General features: G+C 43.1%; 1 protein-coding gene across 3 annotated transcripts; it reads left to right on the top strand.

Moving 5' to 3' along the window:
- Window positions 1-361: 361 nt before the first annotated feature.
- On the top strand, window positions 362-19,445 carry CWC15 (CWC15 spliceosome associated protein). 3 transcript variants are annotated; one of them, XM_089775721.1, is made up of 7 exons: window positions 362-517; window positions 1,607-1,745; window positions 3,409-3,521; window positions 4,353-4,441; window positions 5,368-5,478; window positions 13,719-13,837; window positions 18,999-19,445. In XM_089775721.1, the coding sequence occupies exons 2-7, from the start codon at window positions 1,615-1,617 to the stop codon at window positions 19,126-19,128; spliced, it is 693 nt and encodes a 230-aa protein (XP_089631847.1). In that variant the 5' UTR covers window positions 362-517; window positions 1,607-1,614; the 3' UTR covers window positions 19,129-19,445. The 3 variants fall into 3 exon arrangements, with proteins under 3 accessions (XP_089631847.1, XP_089631848.1, XP_089631849.1); XM_089775722.1 differs by having other exon boundaries at window positions 408-517; window positions 1,567-1,745; XM_089775723.1 differs by lacking the exon at window positions 362-517 and adding an exon at window positions 693-820.
- Window positions 19,446-20,043: the final 598 nt, after the last annotated feature.

Raw genomic sequence — 20,043 nt, 5'->3', positions numbered from 1 at the left:
TGTTTTCCACCAGGCCTGGGCGCTCGACGCGGGCGTGGGAAGCGCCCTGGCACGGTTCGGCCCGCGCAGCGACAAGGGGAATGGCGACGGGCGGGCGCCCGGCTCCCCCATCCAAGGACTCGGAGCCCGTCGTGATCCCTGGCCAAGCCCCCTGCGCCCCTCGCCGGCCGCCCCCCCCAGGCCGGGCTCGGGTTGCCAACTCTCCCGGACCGGACGCTCGCAGCAAATGGCGTCCGGTCCGGGAGAGCTGGCAGAGAGGCCGCCGTTGCTAGCCTGGTTCCGGGGGGGGCTCTTCCGCCTCGGTAACCACCATGGCGGCGCAGCGCCTGCGTAGTCACCTGACGCAGGGACAGGGGGAGCCCCGCCTCTGGGGGCGGGCGCTGCGGCGCGCGTGCTTACGGCTCGCGCGCGGTGGCCTGTGGGAAGGCGGAGGAGTTATGGCGCAGGTCTAGGCGCCGGCCGCGCGCGCAGCTGGTTTGGGAGCGGGGCAGTGGCGGGGGGGCACCCGCTGTGTAAGGTAAGTCGCGGTGCCAGGCACCATGCCTGTGGGAGCCCTGTCATGGGGGCGGGGCTGCTGTGGGGAGGAGGGGATCTGTGGGGGGCCGAGGGGGGCGGGAGAGGAAGGAGGCAGGTGGGAGAATCGGGCATCTCTGCAGGGGGAGGGGCGGCCGAGGGCGATGGGGTTTTACCCGGGTTTGCCCTGCGGACTGTGCCGTGCGTGCGGGTCAGGGGCCGCCCGCAGACACCCGGCGCAAGAGACGCGCGGGAGGTGGCTGCCCCTAGCCCGCTAGCACGTTGTCTGCCGAAGCTGATGCGGAAGGTGAGGCGCCCCAAAGGGCTCTGACCGCTTTGAGGTGACCCAGGCAACAGGCCCGGCTGGCAGCTGGGCTTCCTGAGCCTCAGCGCTCGAGCTGCAGATGCCGCTGCCTTCCAAGGGGAAGGAAGATACAATGCTCAAAGATAATGTTTCCATGTTGTACCAGGGCATGTGGGACAAATCAAGAGAGGTCTCTGGTGCACAGAACGTGTTAGGCACGTTTTTATGAAGGAACTTAAATGTAGTGCTCCTGCTTGTACAATTTTACAGAGCGTGATTATAAATGGTCTCTCTTTGGATCGTTAGATAAAAGGTGCAGTGGGTTAGGGAGGTCTTTGACTGTATATCTACAAAGTAGGAGATGTAAAAGAGAGAGAGCTTCCTTATGCTGTTCTGACAGCCACCTTATGTTGACATAAATGACAGAAAACTAGTGACAAAGATTTTCATGTTATCTGACTCATGTTTGAGAAGAAAAACATGGAAGAGTTGGCTTTTTATAATACTTAGACTTTTGTGAAAGGAGTTTTCTGTATATGTAATAATCTTATGTCCTGTGTTTCAGTTCCCCTCCCCTTCCTGACAGATTCATGCACATCTAACTAGGTTATTCAGTTAAATAAAATGCGTTTCAGATGCAGCACCATTAGGCAGGTTCTAGTTTACATTTTTTAACTACAACAGGAGATATTGTTGCCGTTATAATTTTAAGTGTAATGTACTTTTTCATTAATGCCTTTCACCGTCAGTAGTGGTAATCAACACCATATTTTGCATTTGATCTTGAAGAAATTAAGATGACAACAGCAGCTAGGCCCACATTTGAACCTGCAAGAGGAGGAAGAGGAAAAGGAGAAGGAGATTTAAGTCAGCTCTCCAAACAATATTCCAGCAGAGATCTTCCTTCTCATACTAAAATTAAATACAGGTAAAGGTCAATTGTGTTTATTGCATGACATAATGTAGAGTGATTCTGTATTGATGAATTATTCACAGACTGGTACAGCTACTGAAAGAGAAAGATCACAGATATTTCTGTGTTAAACGCTGATAATGTATTTAGCACTATCCAACACAAAGTAAAGGCATTGGACTAGACATATGGAAGATGCAGTGATGGATGGACAGAACAGTTTCCAGTCTGAAGAACAGTCACTGAAGATAGGATGTATTGGAAGTAATTATGCAATATTTTAATATTTATTAGGGATGTAAAATACCACTTAATCACTTAGGTTAACCTAATGCTTATCCAGTTAACATTTAACCTGTTAACCAAATAAAATGAGATCCAGGGTGGGGTGCCTGGGCCTGCTGCAGACAGGCGGGGAGCTGCTCTAGCTCCCTCTGGTACCGGTTAACTTGAACCATTAGCATCACTCATGTAGCCATTGCGAGTAGATGACAACCCGGAAGAGCTGTCGCAGAGCGATCTGCACATGTGCAGAACTACGTGGCTGGTGAGCAGGGCTCGCTGCTGCTTGGCGAACCGTGCTAATATTTATTGTATTTATCTGCTTCTTGTGGGCACCACAACATAAATTAGTTTTTAGAAGGCACTTGAATAAGAAGCAGGTGACCTGCAGAGCGTAAGGGAAAATATACAGGGCCACATGAAGATGGGGAGGAGATATCTCATTAGTCATTATCAGGGCTCGACAAATCCACTGATCTACTCGCCCATGGGCGAGTAGATTTCAGCCGGTCGCCCCGTTCACCGGCGATTCGCGCATGCGCAGTGCAGGGCTGGCGAGTGGTTTTCGCTGCGGTTTGTCGAGCCCTGGTCATTATTACAATCATCACCAAGGCTGGCATTTTCATTGCAAAGAAGCTGAAGGGAGGCCTATTAAATGAAGAAATAAGAGATATTTGCTGGGGTGGGATTGTATAGGGCCTTACAAGTCAGTACCAAGGTTTTAAATTGGTATATTGGGCAAAAAGCCTGTGGAGAAAGTCACATTTGATAAGAGAGATTATTTTTACAGCTGTTTTTTTGGAAGGGCTAGAGGTGAGCAACATGCATATCACAGTGGCAACAGAAGAGGAGGTTTTACTAATCTATGTGGGAAATAATTCATTCATGATATTATCTGTTTGCATTTGGGACAGAGAGGAGTGGTTGGATCTTTAATATGTTGTGGAAGATGAAATGGCAAAATTTGGATACCATTTGAGATAAAAATTCAAACTTTAAAGGGACAGTCCATTTGAAATGTAATCCCTTCTTTAAAAAAGTTGAAGATAGCTGACATTACGCTTAAATGAGTTTTCCTGACCACCACTGCAAATTTTTGTTACTCAAATTGCATTTTATCATTTGAAATGCTTAGTCCATCTGTCTTGTTGTGTGCAAGACCCATAAATGGGAAATTGAGCATGCTGGAAGTATAACAAAGTTATACATGAAATTACAATATAAAAAATGGAAGCATTTGTCTACTTTTTAGTTAAAATCTTAGATATTTGTAAAAATGGCATGCTAACTAGTTCTTCCTCCCAGAACCTTCAGGCCTGAAGGGGCAAATACTGCGAACTGGAAACTCTCTGCTTCACCTTCCTTTTCTTATTTTTTTTCTCATTGCCTGTTCTAGACAGACCACTCAGGATGCCCCTGAGGAGGTTCGTAACCGTGACTTCAGAAGAGAATTGGAGGAGAGAGAAAGAGTTGCTGTAAGAGAAAAGAACAGAGACAGACCAGCAAGAGGTGAAATGAAACTTCTGCTAAACAGACAATTACGTCCTATAATGGATCTACGCACTTCTGTCCCCAAGATATTCTTCCAGAATCCTTGATCTACTTGACCTGAAGGAGAACATTTGTTACTAATAGTAAAACACATTCCATCTATGGGCCAACAACTGTAGCACGACTCTTACATATATGCTGCCAGTTCATGACAGTACTCAAGGATTTTTTTATTCTTGTACTGCTTGCGTGGTGGGGGCACTTTTTTTTTTTTTAAGCCTTGGCAAGACAGATAATGCATTGTAAAATATGTGAAATTGTTCATGGACAGTGGAGGATTCCTCTGAAATTAATATTTCAAATTAATCATTGTGTTTTGTAGTGCTGATTTATGTGAACATTATGCACTCCTTATTGTGTAGATCATCTGAAATATATCTAGATACCTAAACAGCAGTCATAAGAAAGGGGGACATTTAAAACCCATGGGCTGCAGAAGCTGTTTTGATAGGGTCCAGATTGCCAGTGTTTAGAAGCTGCCCATGTGCAAGATAGAGGATTCCTTTCTCTTTTGGGATCTGTGGAGTTGGGAGGAGGCAATGTAGTCACCCCTACTGGCCCCCTTTCACTTCAAATGATGACATGAAGAAACACTTTAAAATAAAAATCTGAGTTTTTTGGCTCTCAGTTCATCTCCCATGGGATCTCTCTGTATGAGTGGTCAGTTCACACATTAGGTCATTTGATTCCAGAAGTTCAATATTGCAAGGGCAAGTTTGGTGATTCTGCTTTACTGTCAATCATATTAACATGTCCTAATTTGATTAATTTTTCTTTTTTTAACTTCAGAGCACACAACATCCTCTTCTGTGTCTAAGAAACCTCGATTAGATCAGATTCCCGCAGCAAACCTTGATGCAGATGATCCACTCACAGATGTATGTATTTTCATTTCTCCTCTGCAGATCTCTTGCTTTTCCTTAGAGTACTCAATAGTGGTTTATATTCCATAGGGAAATCACTAGATAATAGTTCCAGAACATCTCATCTCCAGTTACCATAACTTGTTAAAGGAAGCGTTTGGTGGCATATAGAGTTTTTCAGAAGAGTCTCCTTTCGTACCTGACTTTTCATACACTCCTCCTGGTAGCTAGGAAGCTGAGGGAGGGGGGTAGAATAGTAGAAACACCCACCATCCAAACATTCTGGCTGATAATGAGGATCTTCCTTCCACCAATTATTGAGAAAGAAGTGGCTTTAAATTTAATCAAAATCTAGTTAGCTAGACTTTTTGATTCCAAGCTCTTACTCTCATTATTTTGTGACTTTCTTTATTAAAATTACTTGCTTTCATGCTGCTCTGGGTGCATGTGGCACATTTGATAGCATAATACTGTACTAATTTTGCTTTTGGGCCATCTTGTGCTAGCCACTGTAGACTCCTTTAGCAAGAAGACAGTTCCTACCCCATTTAGCATACAATGAGAGAGAACTGATGAATTAAAATCAATAAGGAATGAGGGAGTGAGAGAAGTGAAATGATTGTTTGGAATCCGTAATTGTCAGCATGTCAGTTGCCTAGGCATTGGAGGCAAGTAATGAATTGCATAGTCTGGTTCAGAATGAATGCATCCATCTGTACCTCGCTTTTAATAGGCAAGGACAAAAATAATCATTTGTATTACGCTTGCTGTCATTGCAGCTGCTAGAACACTTGAGGAATCCACTTTGAGCAAATTCTAGTCTTATTTAAGCAGTCCTGGTCTATGTAACTTCTTTTCCAGAATAAATGTATACTTTTCACAATACACAATTGGTTTTATGAAATGCAGTGAGTAACCAGCCCACTATTTCCTCTTGTTAGGAAGATGATGAAGACGAGGATTTTGATGAAGAGAGTGATGATGACACTGCAGCTCTTCTGGCTGAATTAGAAAAAATTAAAAAAGAGAGAGCTGAGGAGCAGGCCCGAAAGGTACCATGCTACCATCTACCATCTATCATGCTCATGATACCATCTACGTGCTTTGTTAGTCTATAAAGTGCTGCTAGACCATTTTTTGTTTTTTTTTTAAGTTTATCCTGTACAGACTAACTTGGCTACCCGCTGAAGCAGTTAAATAGCTCTTTGTGAAACTGCACTTAAAAAAAAAATCAAACAATGTACTAGAAACTACACTAAAAGTGGTGGCATGTAGAACCATTAAAAACAAGTAAGAGGCACATTTTAATACAGCAGTGGCCCATGAAAAAGATGCTTAGCAGGAATACATTTATTAAATTTTGTAAGAGAGAATTTTAAAATATTTGTTAAAAGAAGGTGCTGATGACAGCAGTTAGAGCCAGGCATGGGATGGGGGTATTGTGCAGATCAACGCACTTAATCCCTTAACGACCTTTCAGTTCATGTGCCTAGTATTTCTTGGCTAACGGCTACCAGTTTGTAAAACTGTGTTTACAGTTCGGTAGGTATTTCTAAGGATTTGATTAAGCCCACTCAAGGTGGATGAGATAATATCTTTTATCAGACCAATAAATAGGACATGTCAGATACAGAGTGATCACTTTGTGGAGAGTATTCACTCACAAGTGATGTGTTTTTATCTTATCACTTTCCTTCCTGTGATAGCATAGTGATTGTCTGGATTCACCCACATAGTTGCTATTGGGACATTTAGTATCCCAATAAATACTAACATATTTATAACATATTGTGCTAGGCATGTGCAAGACCCATAGATCTTGAAAGGTATGTTGTGGGGGGCGTTGATCATTGTATCAGTGGAGAGATGTCTGCAAGTTTTGTATCTGTTGTTCTGGCAGGATTTGGTGCCACCTTGAATTGGTGTATTCTGATCTGTGGGGAGCTTGACTGATGATGAGCTTGGAGAGACTGGTCTATTTGTCTGAAGGCAAAAGTAGGGGTTCAGAAAAGATTTATTTCTGAATGTGGTCCCCATCAAATATAGGCGTGATTATTTGATGATACCCCATATAGGTTCCTGTGTGGGGTGATGAGTAGGGATGTAATAGTGTAGTTGATTAACCAATAAGTAAAAGCTTATAGATTAATGTTATAGACTACACTCATTTCCCTCCTCCATCAGTATATTTTTTAGCAGGCTGGCTCAGATCCTGGCTCATGCTGGGTCCAGGACTTACCCCCACTGCTTTTAAAGTGTATTAGGCCCCGGGCGGGCAGCCAGGCACCCTGGTTCAGTTCTGGTTTACACCGAGTCCGGAAGATCAGACCCTCCCCCTCGCCCCCCCCCCACACACAGGGACTGCTGCTACTCTGCACTGCTGCTTCTTTATCAGAGGTAGCAGCACAGGGCGACAGGCAGCCAGTCCGCGAGGGGAGCTAGTTTTTAGACTGGCTCCCCTCAGGGACCAGCTCCCGCCTGGCACCCCGTGCTGCTGCCTCTGATACAGAGGCAGCAGTGCAGAGTGGCAGGGGAATCCTCAGGAGTAAGGCCAGAGTGCACTAACGGATAAGAATTCATGAGGTTACTTGGCTATTCAGTTAACCAATATTTAACATCCTTAGGGATGAGTAACAGTGGGGGGGCAGGGGGGGGGGGTTATGTTTCTGTTTTGAAGCAGGTTCTCTTGGGGTATTTGGGTGGCCCATTCCATGATGTGATCTGTTTCTGTGGCGGAGTTGTCCTTTTGTTTAACAGTTTTGAGTGTGTTACGTTTAATATCCTTGACTCCCTTTTTGGAGTATATTCTATGGTTTCTTAGTTTGTGTTGTAAATAACAGATTTTAGGTAATAAAACTTGGTCCAATAAAAGATATTACCTCACCCATCTTGTCTTGTTAGTACCCTGGGACCAACACAAATGCAACACAACTTTCATAAAGCCACTCAATGCAGTTTCAATTGAATTTAAAGTTGACATAGCTGGTTTCTCTGCTACCCTCACCAGGATCCCTTAGTGTCTAAAGTGCAGTGTATTCTGAGGTAATCCCTGTCTGCCAAACATCTCGTGGGGGGGTATTGTCCAATGGGGTACTCTACCATGCCAGTCAACTTAGAATCAGCCAGAATTGGGGACCTGCAAACTCCCTTCTGGTCTTCCTTCTTGATGGATGCATCTGAGAATCTAGCTGCTAGTGTTGATAGCACAGAAAACTCTTTTCAAGCTTATGTAGGGCATTATAAATGAGGAAATAAGAAATGCAAATCTGTTAGCTTATGATGCTTCTCATTCCAAGAAAACCTAAATACTGCACCTATTCATTTGCAATGTCACCTTTCAGTTGTGTACCATTGGTCGTAGTTATCCCAAAGTTTTCGATGTTGTCCCAAATCCCGTGCTTAACAGAATTTATAGGTGTGGTGTTAGAATGTTCTACCTTTTTAAGGTCTGGTATAAGCAAGGCGCTGTAAACTTCAGTTTGAACCAGCGTGTTCTTATCTTTGCACAGGCTGAAGCTTAAGCTGCCTTCTAAGCTTTAACTCAAGTTTACACAGGGATGTAAATAGGTTATTTCTATGTACAGTTCTATCTGTCTATATACATTCAACACAAGTTGAACTTATAAAGTCACCTCTATTGATTTACATTTTATCTTACTAAATTTATGTAGAATCTGTTTTATGTAGAATCTGAGTACATACTTAGGTTGATGAGGCCATCCAGTGTTATAAGATTGAGCATCACTGTTAAAGTCTTCGTTGCCATTCAGAACTCATTAGCTAGCATGTTCTAACAATACACCTTTAAATCCAAGTCAAGACAAGCCCTGAAAGGCCTGCAAGCCCCATTAACCAAATTTAGTAGTTGCTTTTATCCTGGGAAGTTGAAGGGCTGAGACAATCCTGGCTGGATTTGAAGCTGTAATTCTGCTACTGGTATTCCAAATACTTGCTGCTGAGTCTTCCAAGCTTGAAAGAGTCTTTCGCTTACAATGTTGCCTAGATACTGCAGCATGTACCATATATAATGGTTAGGGACCTACCAAATTCATGATCCATTCTGGTCAATTTCACAGCCAAAGTGTTTTAAAATCGGTAAATTTCACAATTTCAGATGTTTCAAAATGGGATCATGAGGGTGGTGAGTTGCAAAATTGTTCTGGGGAGGTCCAAAGATTATCACCCTCATTTCAGTGGTGCCTTCAGAGCTGGACTTCTGCAGTCAGAAGAGGTTCCTGGAGGTGGAGGCAAGTAGGGACTGACTGAGCCCCAGCTGGAGCACTGAGTGGTGGGGGCCTTTAGCTTGGTTTACCCTGGCTAGAGCAGCTGAGCAAGGTGGAAGCTCAAAGCCTAAGCTGCCCTGACCTCTGGCTGGAGTGGTGGCGGTAGGGAAAGGGTGCATGGAAGTCCTGAACTCCAGCTACCCCAAGCCTCAGTTGCCTCAAACCTGACTGGAGCAGCAGGGGGCAGAAGCCCTGATCCCTTGCTGCAGCCAAACCCCTAATCCCAGGAGGAGCCGCCAAGGCAGGAAGTCCCAAGTTTGGTATCTAGAGATGGCACGGAGGCCCAGAGTTCTGGCTGCCCCAGATGCAGCTGCTGGGAACCAAAGCCCCTAATCCAGCAAGAGCTGCTGTGGGAGGGAGCCTAAAGCTTAGTGTCTGGAGCTGTGGCAGAAGTTGCCAGGGTGGAGGGGAGAGGAGGCTGGGCTACTGCAGTGGCCGTGCAGTGGAAGAACAAGCCCTGTTCTGTTCCTACCCAGAGCCGAGGGACTAGCAGCAGGGGAGAAAGATTTTCGGGGAGAAGGGATGATTTCATGGTTCTGGACACACTTTTTTTCACTGCTCTGTAAATGGTAGGGTCCTAGTAATAATCCCTAGTATTCTGAAACTCTGTTCTGCATTAGTAACTTGGCATAATGGGACTTATTTAGCAACCTGTGGCAGCCTTCTTTCACAATTTTCCTGCTTTTAAAAATTATTTAAACACAGTAAGTTCAGTATATCTGTTTTTGCAGTAGTATGAAGAGACTTCTGTGTTTGTGATCCGTTACCCAAATGGTTACACGCTGCCTCCCAGGGAGCTGGTTGCCACCCCACCGTGCCAGAGGCAGTAGTATGGGACAGCAGCCAGCTCCCTAGGAGCGAGGCAGGAGCCAACTTAAAAACTGCCTCCCGGCACATATCAGCTCCTCTGTATGAGAGTTTGCAGCACGGGGCTGGCAGCTGGCTCCCCGTGAATGGAGCTGGCAGTTGGGAGTGCACTAGCTACCAGCCTTGTTCCTGGGGAGCCAATGTGTAATCACTAAGGGTATGTCTACGCTACAGAGAAGATCAAGACTGCTGCTGTCCATCTTCCAGGGTTTCAATTAGCAGGTCTGGTGAAGACATGCTAATTAGAACAGAGGGGCACTTCGGTCGATACTGGTAGTCTTGCTTCCACAAGGAGTAAGGGAAATTGAAGGGAGAGTATTCTCCTAACTTCTTGTAGTGTGAACAGTGCCAAAAGTCACATTAAGGTACTTTGACTTCCAGCTCCGCAATTAACGTAGCTGAAGTTGTATATCTTAATTTGGTCTTATACCGTAGTGTAGACATAGCTCTAAAAATTTAGGCTGCACGGTTACAATAACTTTTTTTAACATTAGTAGTACAAAAATGGGGCTGTGGAAATTATATTTCTAGAGATACATTTTTTTTATTGTGCCAGAAGAGGGCACTTGAAGCTGTGAAGTGGATAGCACAATGTTCATCTGGCTATTGCTGTCTTTAACTAATATTCCTCGTCTCACTGTAATCCTCTTTTTGAGAGTAAATCAGTGTGTCATAATTCATGTATAGACAATGACCTAAAATGAGTGTTTTCTCCTAAGAAATGGTAAGTATTATTGTATCTGGTGATACATCTTATCACAAACTTTCATTATATTTTAGTGAAAAAAGATGTTCTTTGCTACTGTCTCAGCCTGTGGCTGAAAACATCCTTGTGTAGGCATTTTTAAGTAAATATTGATGACTTCAAAGTATTTTGAGATTTTTTTATACCACTAGCGTAATAATTAAAACCATACAGATTTATATACAAAGTTTGAATGTTCTGATATAGTATAAATTGAGGTAATTAAATATGGCTCCCTCTTACTGTCATGGGAAAGCCTGTCGGAAAGATCAAGTTAAGGATGCTTCGTTGTGATGGAAAGTATAAAGATATACATCTCTGTAGATGGGTAAATTTAAAACAAAAAAAATATTCTCCATCCAGGTGTTCTCCAGTCATTCATCAGGATGGATTAAATGGAAAGCCTGCTAAGATCAGGAAAAGATAAAATTGTGTAGCCTGGGAAGGAGCTATAGTAGAATTTAGGTGGGCAAGGCTTGCCAGTCTGACCAGAGATTCTAAGTTCATCCTCTCTATCCCAGGTTGCAAGTGGGTAGAACCATAAGATCCCCCCTCGTGAGGGTCTGCAGACGATCAACAGTCACACTTTTAAAATCAGGAAATGCAATGAAAATCAATTTTATTGCCATGGGAATAACGATTACAAAGACCACAAAGAATAGGCAGTAAGAACACAGATTAACTAGGTTTCTTCCCCAGATGGCATTAACAAAATTAAATTAAAACTTTATCTAAGTATACAGATACTAATTATCTAGCAGCATTTCATATCCACAGGATCTTATTTTCCCCAAAGCTGGGCATGGAAGGACCAGCCTCCCTTCGCCTGAAAGGCCTTAGAGCTGGTGAAGAATAAAATACCTGAAAGCAAGACTTAAACAAAATATAAGAAATAAAATAGAAATATAAAGATAGAATAGAGATAAGTATTTCTGACCTCAAGAGCAAATAAGTTACACCTGGAGCGTGCTCTGTCAGCGACGGCTGCAGCAACCCCGACTTCCCCAGTTCCTGGGCCCTTATTACCCTTTTGGTGCCAAAATGTCCTGCATGTTCAACCCTTTACCTAAAGTTGGGCTTGGTACCCTAAGATTTCTGTGGGTGCCTATACCTGATTGGAAGGAATATGGGAGTAGCCCATAAATATGTATGAGAGAGAAGTGACTTTTTTTGGATCAAATCCCAGAACAGCCAGAAAGAGCGGGAACTTGCGGTTAGGTCCAGGAAATCTGGCACTTCAACTTTTGTTGAAGTAATAAAAATCATTTGGTGGAAGTTGACAGATTCTGTTTATTGGTTCTGATCAGAATTAAGTAATGGCCTTCCAAATCCTGTTAAGCTAACCACAAAAGCTCTTACTTAATACATATCTTGAAAAATAACAACAAGAAATAAATCTTACCATATTTCTGCTAAAGCTAAATGATACAGACAATTTAACTCTGTAGGCCCCTTGCATTACTAGCATGCTATCAAAATATATCAAGAAAAACAGGATAGGGTAGGACAGATATAGCTTGGCAGGCTACACTAGCAGAAGAAGCAGAAGTCAGGGATATGGAGTCCAGGAATCAATGTGCTATCACACTGTTCCATGGAGAGGGGTTTGCTCTTTTCTCCCACCCCGAATTACTTGCATGCCCTCTTCACTGGCTTTGCTCCCATTGTCTTATTCAGTCATCCTTCGCTTCCTGGTAGCAAGGCTCCATTGAAGCCACTGCTGGCCTTAGGCCACCCACTGAAAAAGTGGCTTCCCTGCTAAGGAGTGAGCACCATGAGGAGAAATTCAGTCCTAGGCTATAGTCTACTCTCCTTTAAAAACTGCAAGCGCCTATGAATGGACCGCTGCCTCCCCGTGTCCAGTCCTAGCCCCACATATTTAGGGGCTTCCCATTCCACATCAATAGTCCACCAAACAACTGAATCGCGGCTTTCCTGGAGGGAGCCCCTGTTCTTCCCCCTTCCCTCCCTGAGCACCGTGAACAGCTGATTCACAGGGATTACGGAGGGAGCAGAGACAGATTAATGCAGGGGCTTTACTAGCTGCTGGCTGCTTCCAGGAGTGGTGAGGGCCAGGGCAGACGGGGATCCTGCCTCAGCCTTGCTACCTCACCAAACAGGAGCTGCCTGAGATAAGTGCCCCACACCCCAACTCCCTGTCCCAGCCCTGAACATTCTTCTCCACCCCAGTCTCCTGCCTTGAGCTCCCTCCTAAACTCCAAACTCCTTAGTCCCAGAATGGAGCACCCTTTTGCATCCCAAACCTTTCATCCCCAACTTCAGCCTGGAGCCCTCACTTCCATCTTCTGCCCCAGCCTAGAACTCCTTCCTCCCACATTCTGAATACCTTGCTCAATAAGTAAATTAGCTAAACTTAGTTTTCATTTTGTTAAAAATCTATTTGAAAATGTAGAGTGTTTAGTTATTTATAGTTACATATTAAATATCAGTTACATATTAAATATCATTGTGAATATTTGATTGGGTGGTACACAAAGCATACAGTAGTCATGTGGCTCTTTTTTGGTTAATAGTAGTTCCAGTGTGGATCCCAAGATACATAACTGTGAGTAGCATTGTATATGCTGACAACGTCGGTTTCCCAAAAGCACTTCCTGAATAAAATGCTTTAGGAACCCTCCCCCCACTGATGCTCTGCATGAAACAGGCTTATCTTAAGTGCATAATAAAATGTATCAAAATATTGCAAATTCTTCATTAGAACTGCCTAATGTTTATAAGACTGATTTGCTGTTGTATTTATTAAGCTCTCTTGGGCCTCTTTCATGAATAAGTGGGGAGTATTCTATAAAAGTCCATGAAAAAGTAAAGTAGGTAGAACTTATTAATGTGTTCTTTTGCAATGATTGAGCACTTTAAAGCTTGAGAACTCTGGTTATCATCAGTCGAGTTTATAATGCTGAAAATCTTCTGAATTGTACTGTCAAGAAAAACATTGCCTGTTCTGGGTCTCCATAGTGTCCCTGATCAGTGAAAATTTTGCAGTTTTGAAAGAAACACCACTTGATCCATATATCAGCCCCAATTTTAGTCCATGCAGCAGTTCTATAGCATTGAATTAAATTACAAGCTCATGATCCTGTGTATTGTTAGTCTAAGACACCACAGGATCACTCATTTTTAATAATAGTGGGCTCAGCTTTGCTAATGACGATAGATTAACAATTTTATTCTTTTCAGAATTTCTGCCTCATCTTTTCCTCTGTTCGTCCACACATGCGCACGCACTTTTTTTAAATCAGCTGGAAGGGATGATGGAGCTAGGCACTGAAGATGTATGTGTGGGAGGTTTTTAGCTAAATAATCCTCTTCCTCTGTAAATTAGCTTAAATGTGGCCAAAACCTAATAAATCATGCATCTATTTCTCATTGTCAGGAGCAAGAGCAAAAGGCTGAAGAAGAGAGGATTCGAATGGAAAATATCCTGAGTGGCAATCCTTTACTAAATCTTACCGGCCCAGTGCAGCCTCAGGCAAACTTTAAAGTGAAGAGACGGTACTGTGCTCAATATATATATTTGTCCCTTCCTGGAGTGCCAATAGTCTGGATGTGGCCAATGGGCCGTATTTTACTCAGCCATGGTATACAACAGGGGTGTCCAAACTTTTTTCAAAGAGGGCCAGATTTGATGAAGTGAACATGCGTGAGGGCCGACCATTTTGCCTGACATTCTTTGAACCATTAAAATTAAATGCAAATTAACTATTTTATGCAAAGTTTATTGCAAACGGCATACTTTTCATTTCGTCACATGGATGACAAATCTAAACAGGTGTTAAATCACTCTGCCTTTCATATCTGAAGGCCAGATGAAAAAAAAAAAATCCAGGAAGCTGAAATATATGTCAGGAACATTGTAAAGTACATTACATATTATTGGTAATAAAGGTTGTCTGTCAACTTTTAAGTTAAAAAAATATGAACAGGAACATAACACCAAGTATACATGTTGTGTCCAAATATATTTATAACTGATTTAGACCAACTGACATTAACTGAGATTTTACAATGTATTCATCTCCATACATATGGATTCGTTGGGGGCCATAAAAGATAGATATTGCCAAATTACCTGGGGGGCCGTATTAAACCGGAACACGGGCCGCAATTGGCCCGCGGGCCGGACTTTGGACATGCCTGGTGTACAATGTCTAGAACAACGGAGCCCCATATTTGGATAGTTTATAGGCAACAGGATTTTATAACACTAATCTTTTGGTTTTTTTTTACTGCATTGAAGGGTATAGGAAGGATAAGTTGAACGAGGGCTTCCATTTCAGATGTTAGCGAGGAACTGATTCCAAGGGCTACTTAGATACAGTTTTTAATATTTATTCTTCTTTCTATATATGGGTATTAGATCAGCTAATTTCTAATGTATTTGGAAAAAACAACAACCCAGAGGCTTCAAGTACCTAATACCCATATAAAGAAAGAAGAATAAATATTAAACCCACTCAGCTCTAATATGAGCATGTTCTGACATCGTGTCAAGTCATTTGACTTAAAAGACACTTGCTAGGTTTAGATATTGAGAGTATGTTCTTACTTTGTTTCTAACTTTTGAATACAACAATTCTAGAAATATCTAGATTACTTGCTATAACTTTTTTTACAAGTTTGAAGTAGATAATTTACATTTTAGAATCATCCTACTAGGGGAAAGCCCTATGAGTTTATACTGCACCTGCCTGGGAATATAGGAGTGTTACTCCACTGCAAATAATAGACTAGGAACTGACTTTAAATAGGAGTGAAATTGACAGTTGATACTTTCAAAGTATTGCCAAATGCCAAGTGTTCAAAAATAAGGAGATTATGTGTAAATGATAGATTTGATGTCCATTTGCCTTCTGCTATTTGAGGTGCACTAGTTACAGTTTGAAGGTTTCGCCACAGAACTGAGGGCTAGAAATTCATAATTTAAGACTGAAGGTTGAAATAATCATTTATCTGTTTAACTCTAAGAATTGGTGCAGTAGGGAAAGCAATAATTATTGTGAAATTGAAGGCTAGCTACTTTCCAGAAGGATCTTACCCACAAAACACTACAGTGAGTGAGTTAAAATTCTTGCAGCAGAATATTTAAAATCAAATATCAAGGAAATTCAGTGCTTTAAAGTTGAGGATGCTAATTCTGGTCTTAGAAATTGGCATGAATACAGCTGAAGCCCTATGAATTTGAAAATATGTAATATTCCTATATGACACTTTCTTAGTCCTTCCTTTCCTCAAACTTAGAATAAAAAATGACAAAACAAAATGTTTTTTGGTTAAAATGTAAAATTGCATGCTTAACAATTCAGCATGGGGCAGACTCTGTATCTCTAGTATTAAGTGATCTCCCCTCATCTGCTTCTCACTTTTTTTTTTTTCCTTCATCCTTCCTAACCTCTGTTTCATGCTTTCAACCATGGTATCCTTCCCAGCTGCCTTGAACCATTTGCTAGAGACTGAGAGAACTGGCCTTGGTTTTTGTGCCATCTACCTATCAGATACCTTTTTTTTCCCTTTCAACATGCAGCAGTGTGTGTGGATGGTCAAGTGGATAATTATCTAGCCCTGAGAGAGCTGGGTTTTACTTCTTCCATGGGCTTCCTGTATGACATCAGACTAGTTCCAAAGATTGTTTAAGGCACCCAAAGAGGCATCTAGTGGGATTTACAAAGTACATAGCCTTCTAAATGCTTTTGAAAGTCTCTGTAGGTGCTTAAATACCTTTGAAAAAATCTGGCCTGTAGTCTCTGGGCCCCATCTGTACTAGGGATGTTCAAAAGCAGGAAACTGCATAACTGCTGAAAATCTCCACAGTTATATGGTTACACAAACCTGCAGTGTGGGGTGGCAGCCGGCTCTCGGGGAACCAGTGTGGCTGGGAGCTAGCAGCACAGGGTGGCAGCCAGCTCCCCAGAAGGAGGGTGGGAGCCTGCATATAGCCATTAACAGTAAGTGATTAAATGGTGGTTATATCCATAATCTGTGATCTGGGGTGGGGGGCTGGGATGCAGGGAGGGGATAACAGCACTTCTCTGCCTCATCAAGGTGCTTTGTGGAGAAATAGGTTAGACCAGTGGTCACCAACCAGTAGATCGGGATCTACTAGTAGATCATGGAGCCTCTGACAGGTGATCCTGCCTGGTTTGGCCTGGAAGTTATCAAGTGCTGGCACTTCAGTTATCCCTCCACCCACTGTCATGCTGCTCCTGCCCTCTGCCTTGCAGCTGCTCCCCCTCCAGGGGGCCTGCTTCCTGTGCAGAGTGTGGGAGGGGGAAGAGGGGGGTGCTGATGTCAGTGTTCCTCCTCCCCTCACTTCTGTACTCTATCTCCTCACAGAGAAAAGAGGATGGAGGCAGCCTAACCTGTCATGGCTGGAGTAATTATCCCTGTGGTAATTGCTGCTCCAGGAAGTGGCTGGCATGTCCCTGCAGCCCCTGAGAAAGGCAGAGCAGGGGGTCTCCACATGCTGTCCTTGCTTGCAGACACTATTCCTACAACTCCCATTGATCAATAACTGGAAACCATGGCAAGCAGAAGCTCTGGACTCAGTGCCTGTAGATGAGGGGCAGCACATGGTGCCAGGGAGCCATTGCTGTACATGTCAGCTGCTTTGAGTGTTGCAGGGCCAAGGCAGGAGTAAGCCTGCCTTAATTCCACTGCTCCACCACATGGAAGCTGTCTCAGTTAAACAGTGCCGAGCCAGAGCCTGCATCCCGAACCTCTGTCCCAGCCCTGAATCTCCTCCTACACCCAATCTCCTGCTCCAGACATGAGTCCCCTTGCACCCAAACTCCTTTCAAGTGCTTGCACCCTGAAACTCCTTCTGGATCCCAATCCCCTGCCCTGGGCCAAGCCTGGAGCCCCTCCCACACTCTGAACCCTTTGGCCCAAGACCAGAGCCTGCACCCCAGCCTAGTGAAAGTGAATGAGGTTCGGGGAAGAAGAGGGATGAAGTGAGCAGGGTGAGGCCTTGGAGCAGGAGTGGAGCAGAGGCAGGAACTCAGAGAAGGGGCAGGAAGGAAGCCGGGCAAGGGTATTTGGGTTTGTGGTAGATCTTACATTGCACTTAAATTGAAAAAGTGATTTTGTAGTTTAAAAGGTTGAAGACCACTGGGTTAGACATCATGAGGCACTTGGTAGGGATGTAAGCGACTAATCAACTAGTGTTTCTCAACCAGTGGTATGAGTACCTTCAGAGGTACTCGAGAGAAGTCTGGGGAGAATATCAACACAACTAAAGTCTGGAGAAAACTGAATTTTGGTTTTAAGTTTTACAGCACTTTATTATTTTTGTACTTTTTACACCCAAAACTTTTATTGCCCGCCCGGCTATGATTAAGTTATTTAAACAAATGTGTTGCAATGGTAGAAAAAAAAATGTGTGTCTGAAAACTGTAGATAGTGAGGGTACTTATCATTTTTTTTAAGGGGGTACTTTATTAAAAAAAAAAAAGGTTGAGAAACACTGGACTAGTTGACTAGTAACCTTCCCCCCCCCCCCAATCAGAAAGAGGCAGCAAGGAGGGGAATATGAGAGGATGCTGGGGGAGTTGGCTTGAGAGTCCCCTGCTGGCCCCAGGCTCCCTGCAGTGTTTCAGTCTTTGAAATGCACAAGAGCCCCTGCTGGGACTCTTGTACATTTCAAAGGCGGCACACCACCTGCCACTTCAGCCTTTGAAATGAAGCAACAGCCAGGTGGGCTCTTGCTACATTGCAAAACGGAAGCATCCTTATCGACTAATCAAATAGTCGATGGAAATTCCATCAGCTATTTGATTAGTGAATTAGTTTAATTTTAATATCCCTTGTGCTGGGATTCTCTGATGATAGGGCCACATAAGTACCACAAATAGAGTGGGAACTTCTCTGTACCACTGCACTCCCTTCCCTTAGTATTGGCAGCATCTTTTCTCCTACACTCCTCACATCTTCCTCTTCTCTGAGCCAAAGTTACATTCAGAAGGCTTGGCTGTATTTCTTAGGAGTTCTCTTCAACACCATTGACTCCCTGCAGAAGTATTCCTGTTTTACAGACTCACTAAGTATGTCCAGATCCATAATTTACTAGCCTTTTCTTAATCAGCCTTCCTCTGCTTGTAAACAAAATACTGACTCCCTGCCCCAGGGGCACAAGCTTTGAGCAGCATCTCTCTCCAGAACTCACATTTCACACTCATTCTGTACAGCAGTTGAGATCCACTGGGGAGTCCACCTCTTGTACAAAAGTAGGAAGGAAACAGGAGTCCCTCCTTCTTCCAATGGCATCTCAGGGAGAGGTAGTATCTTCTATCTTCTTTGTTGGTGAGAGAGACAAGCTTTTGAGCTACACAGAGCTCTTCGGGAACTCAAAAGCTTGTCCATTTCAGTAACAAAAGTTGGTGCAATAAAAGACATTACCTTATCTATTTTGTTTCTCTAATATCCTGGGACCAGTATGGCTTCAGCAGCACTGCAAAGAGCTTTAGGATATAGTTTGTATAAAAGACATACATTATAATTGTATTTCTTTAAGAAACACATCTGACCTTGTGTAAGAATACTTATTTCAAAAAAGTGACTGCTTGAAACATACAAAGAACTATTTAAACATAAGTTGATCTACCATAATTTCATGTAGTAAATTTTAACCGTACATCTAAATATTTTGATTTGCTTTCAGGTGGGATGACGATGTTGTCTTCAAGAATTGTGCCAAGGGGATAGATGAAACGAAAAAGGACAAAAGATTTGTAAATGATACTCTGAGATCTGAATTTCACAAAAAGTTCATGGAAAAATACATCAAGTAGTACAGTTTTATGTGCTCCGTTGCTGAAAGACTCAAAGGGTCAAGATGACTTCCCTTCTGTGGTGTACCCCTTTTTTCTCCTCGCGCCTCCCGCCCCCCAATAATGGCCAAAAATTGTCTCCTACCATGAATATCCAAATGATTTTCCAAGGTCATTTTAATTGTCATCCTGTATCTGGAGTGTTTTATCTTTTTCAGCACCTTTTTTTTGTTTTAACTAAACCTGTTTATCTTTAATTCATTGGATATGCATTTACTTTTAATGGCCTTCATGTAAATGTCGAAAGAGACTGGTTTGCAATAAATACTTTAATTGCCTTTTTATGCATCAAATTTAACTAGCTTCATTTCTGACTGACTAGTTGAAAGCTAATATGAATGCCCCATCTGACTTCTTAAATACTGAGTGTTTCTCTGGTGTATCCGATAAGCATGTGATCTTATTGGATATCTCCAGGCTGTTAGCAATTCTGCTATATAATAGGCTCTACCTAATTCACTGCCTTGCCACAAGGAGCATCCAGCAGGTGCATGGCACAGTGATTTTCTGTCTCCAGCCAGGAATTCCATTCTGTGTAGTCTCTGAGTGCCTGCTCATGTCCATTCCAAGGTAGGTGTGAGTGCTCACCACATATGCTGGTGCTGGAAGTTTTTGCTCTCAATGGTATCTGTAGAGGACTGGCTCTGGTGTTCTCTGGAGTGACATGCATATGTGCCAATATAAGGGCATGGCCGGGCCTCACCCTGTTCTTCCTTACTGCCAGTATTGGTGCTGGAATGCTCCCCTCACGCGAGCAAGTAGCTCTCATTCAGTGGTTTTGTGAACTTTTTTCTTTTTAAATAGTTGAAGTTAGTAAATAGTTAAGAGTGCCTAATAGTTTAGTATACTGTAATGATGGTTACCAAGGGACTTAGC

Source organism: Pelodiscus sinensis, chromosome 1 (genome assembly GCF_052426305.1).
Source record: "Pelodiscus sinensis isolate ZL-2025 chromosome 1, ASM5242630v1, whole genome shotgun sequence".
NCBI classification, from domain to species: domain Eukaryota; kingdom Metazoa; phylum Chordata; order Testudines; family Trionychidae; genus Pelodiscus; species Pelodiscus sinensis.
The sequence above is the reverse complement of the archived record's forward strand: the minus strand, read 5'-3'. Positions and strand labels throughout refer to the sequence as shown.

What these genes read in the sequence shown, in the direction of transcription:
- CWC15 (XM_089775721.1), top strand. Translation starts at nt 1,615, where the DNA reads ATGACAACAGCAGCTAGGCCCACATTTGAACCTGCAAGAGGAGGAAGA. An exon ending in CAGAGACAGACCAGCAAGAG is followed by an intron (nt 3,522 to 4,352) that starts GTGAAATGAAAC and finishes TTTTAACTTCAG; the next exon opens with AGCACACAACATCCTCTTCT. An exon ending in CAGATGATCCACTCACAGAT is followed by an intron (nt 4,442 to 5,367) that starts GTATGTATTTTC and finishes TCCTCTTGTTAG; the next exon opens with GAAGATGATGAAGACGAGGA.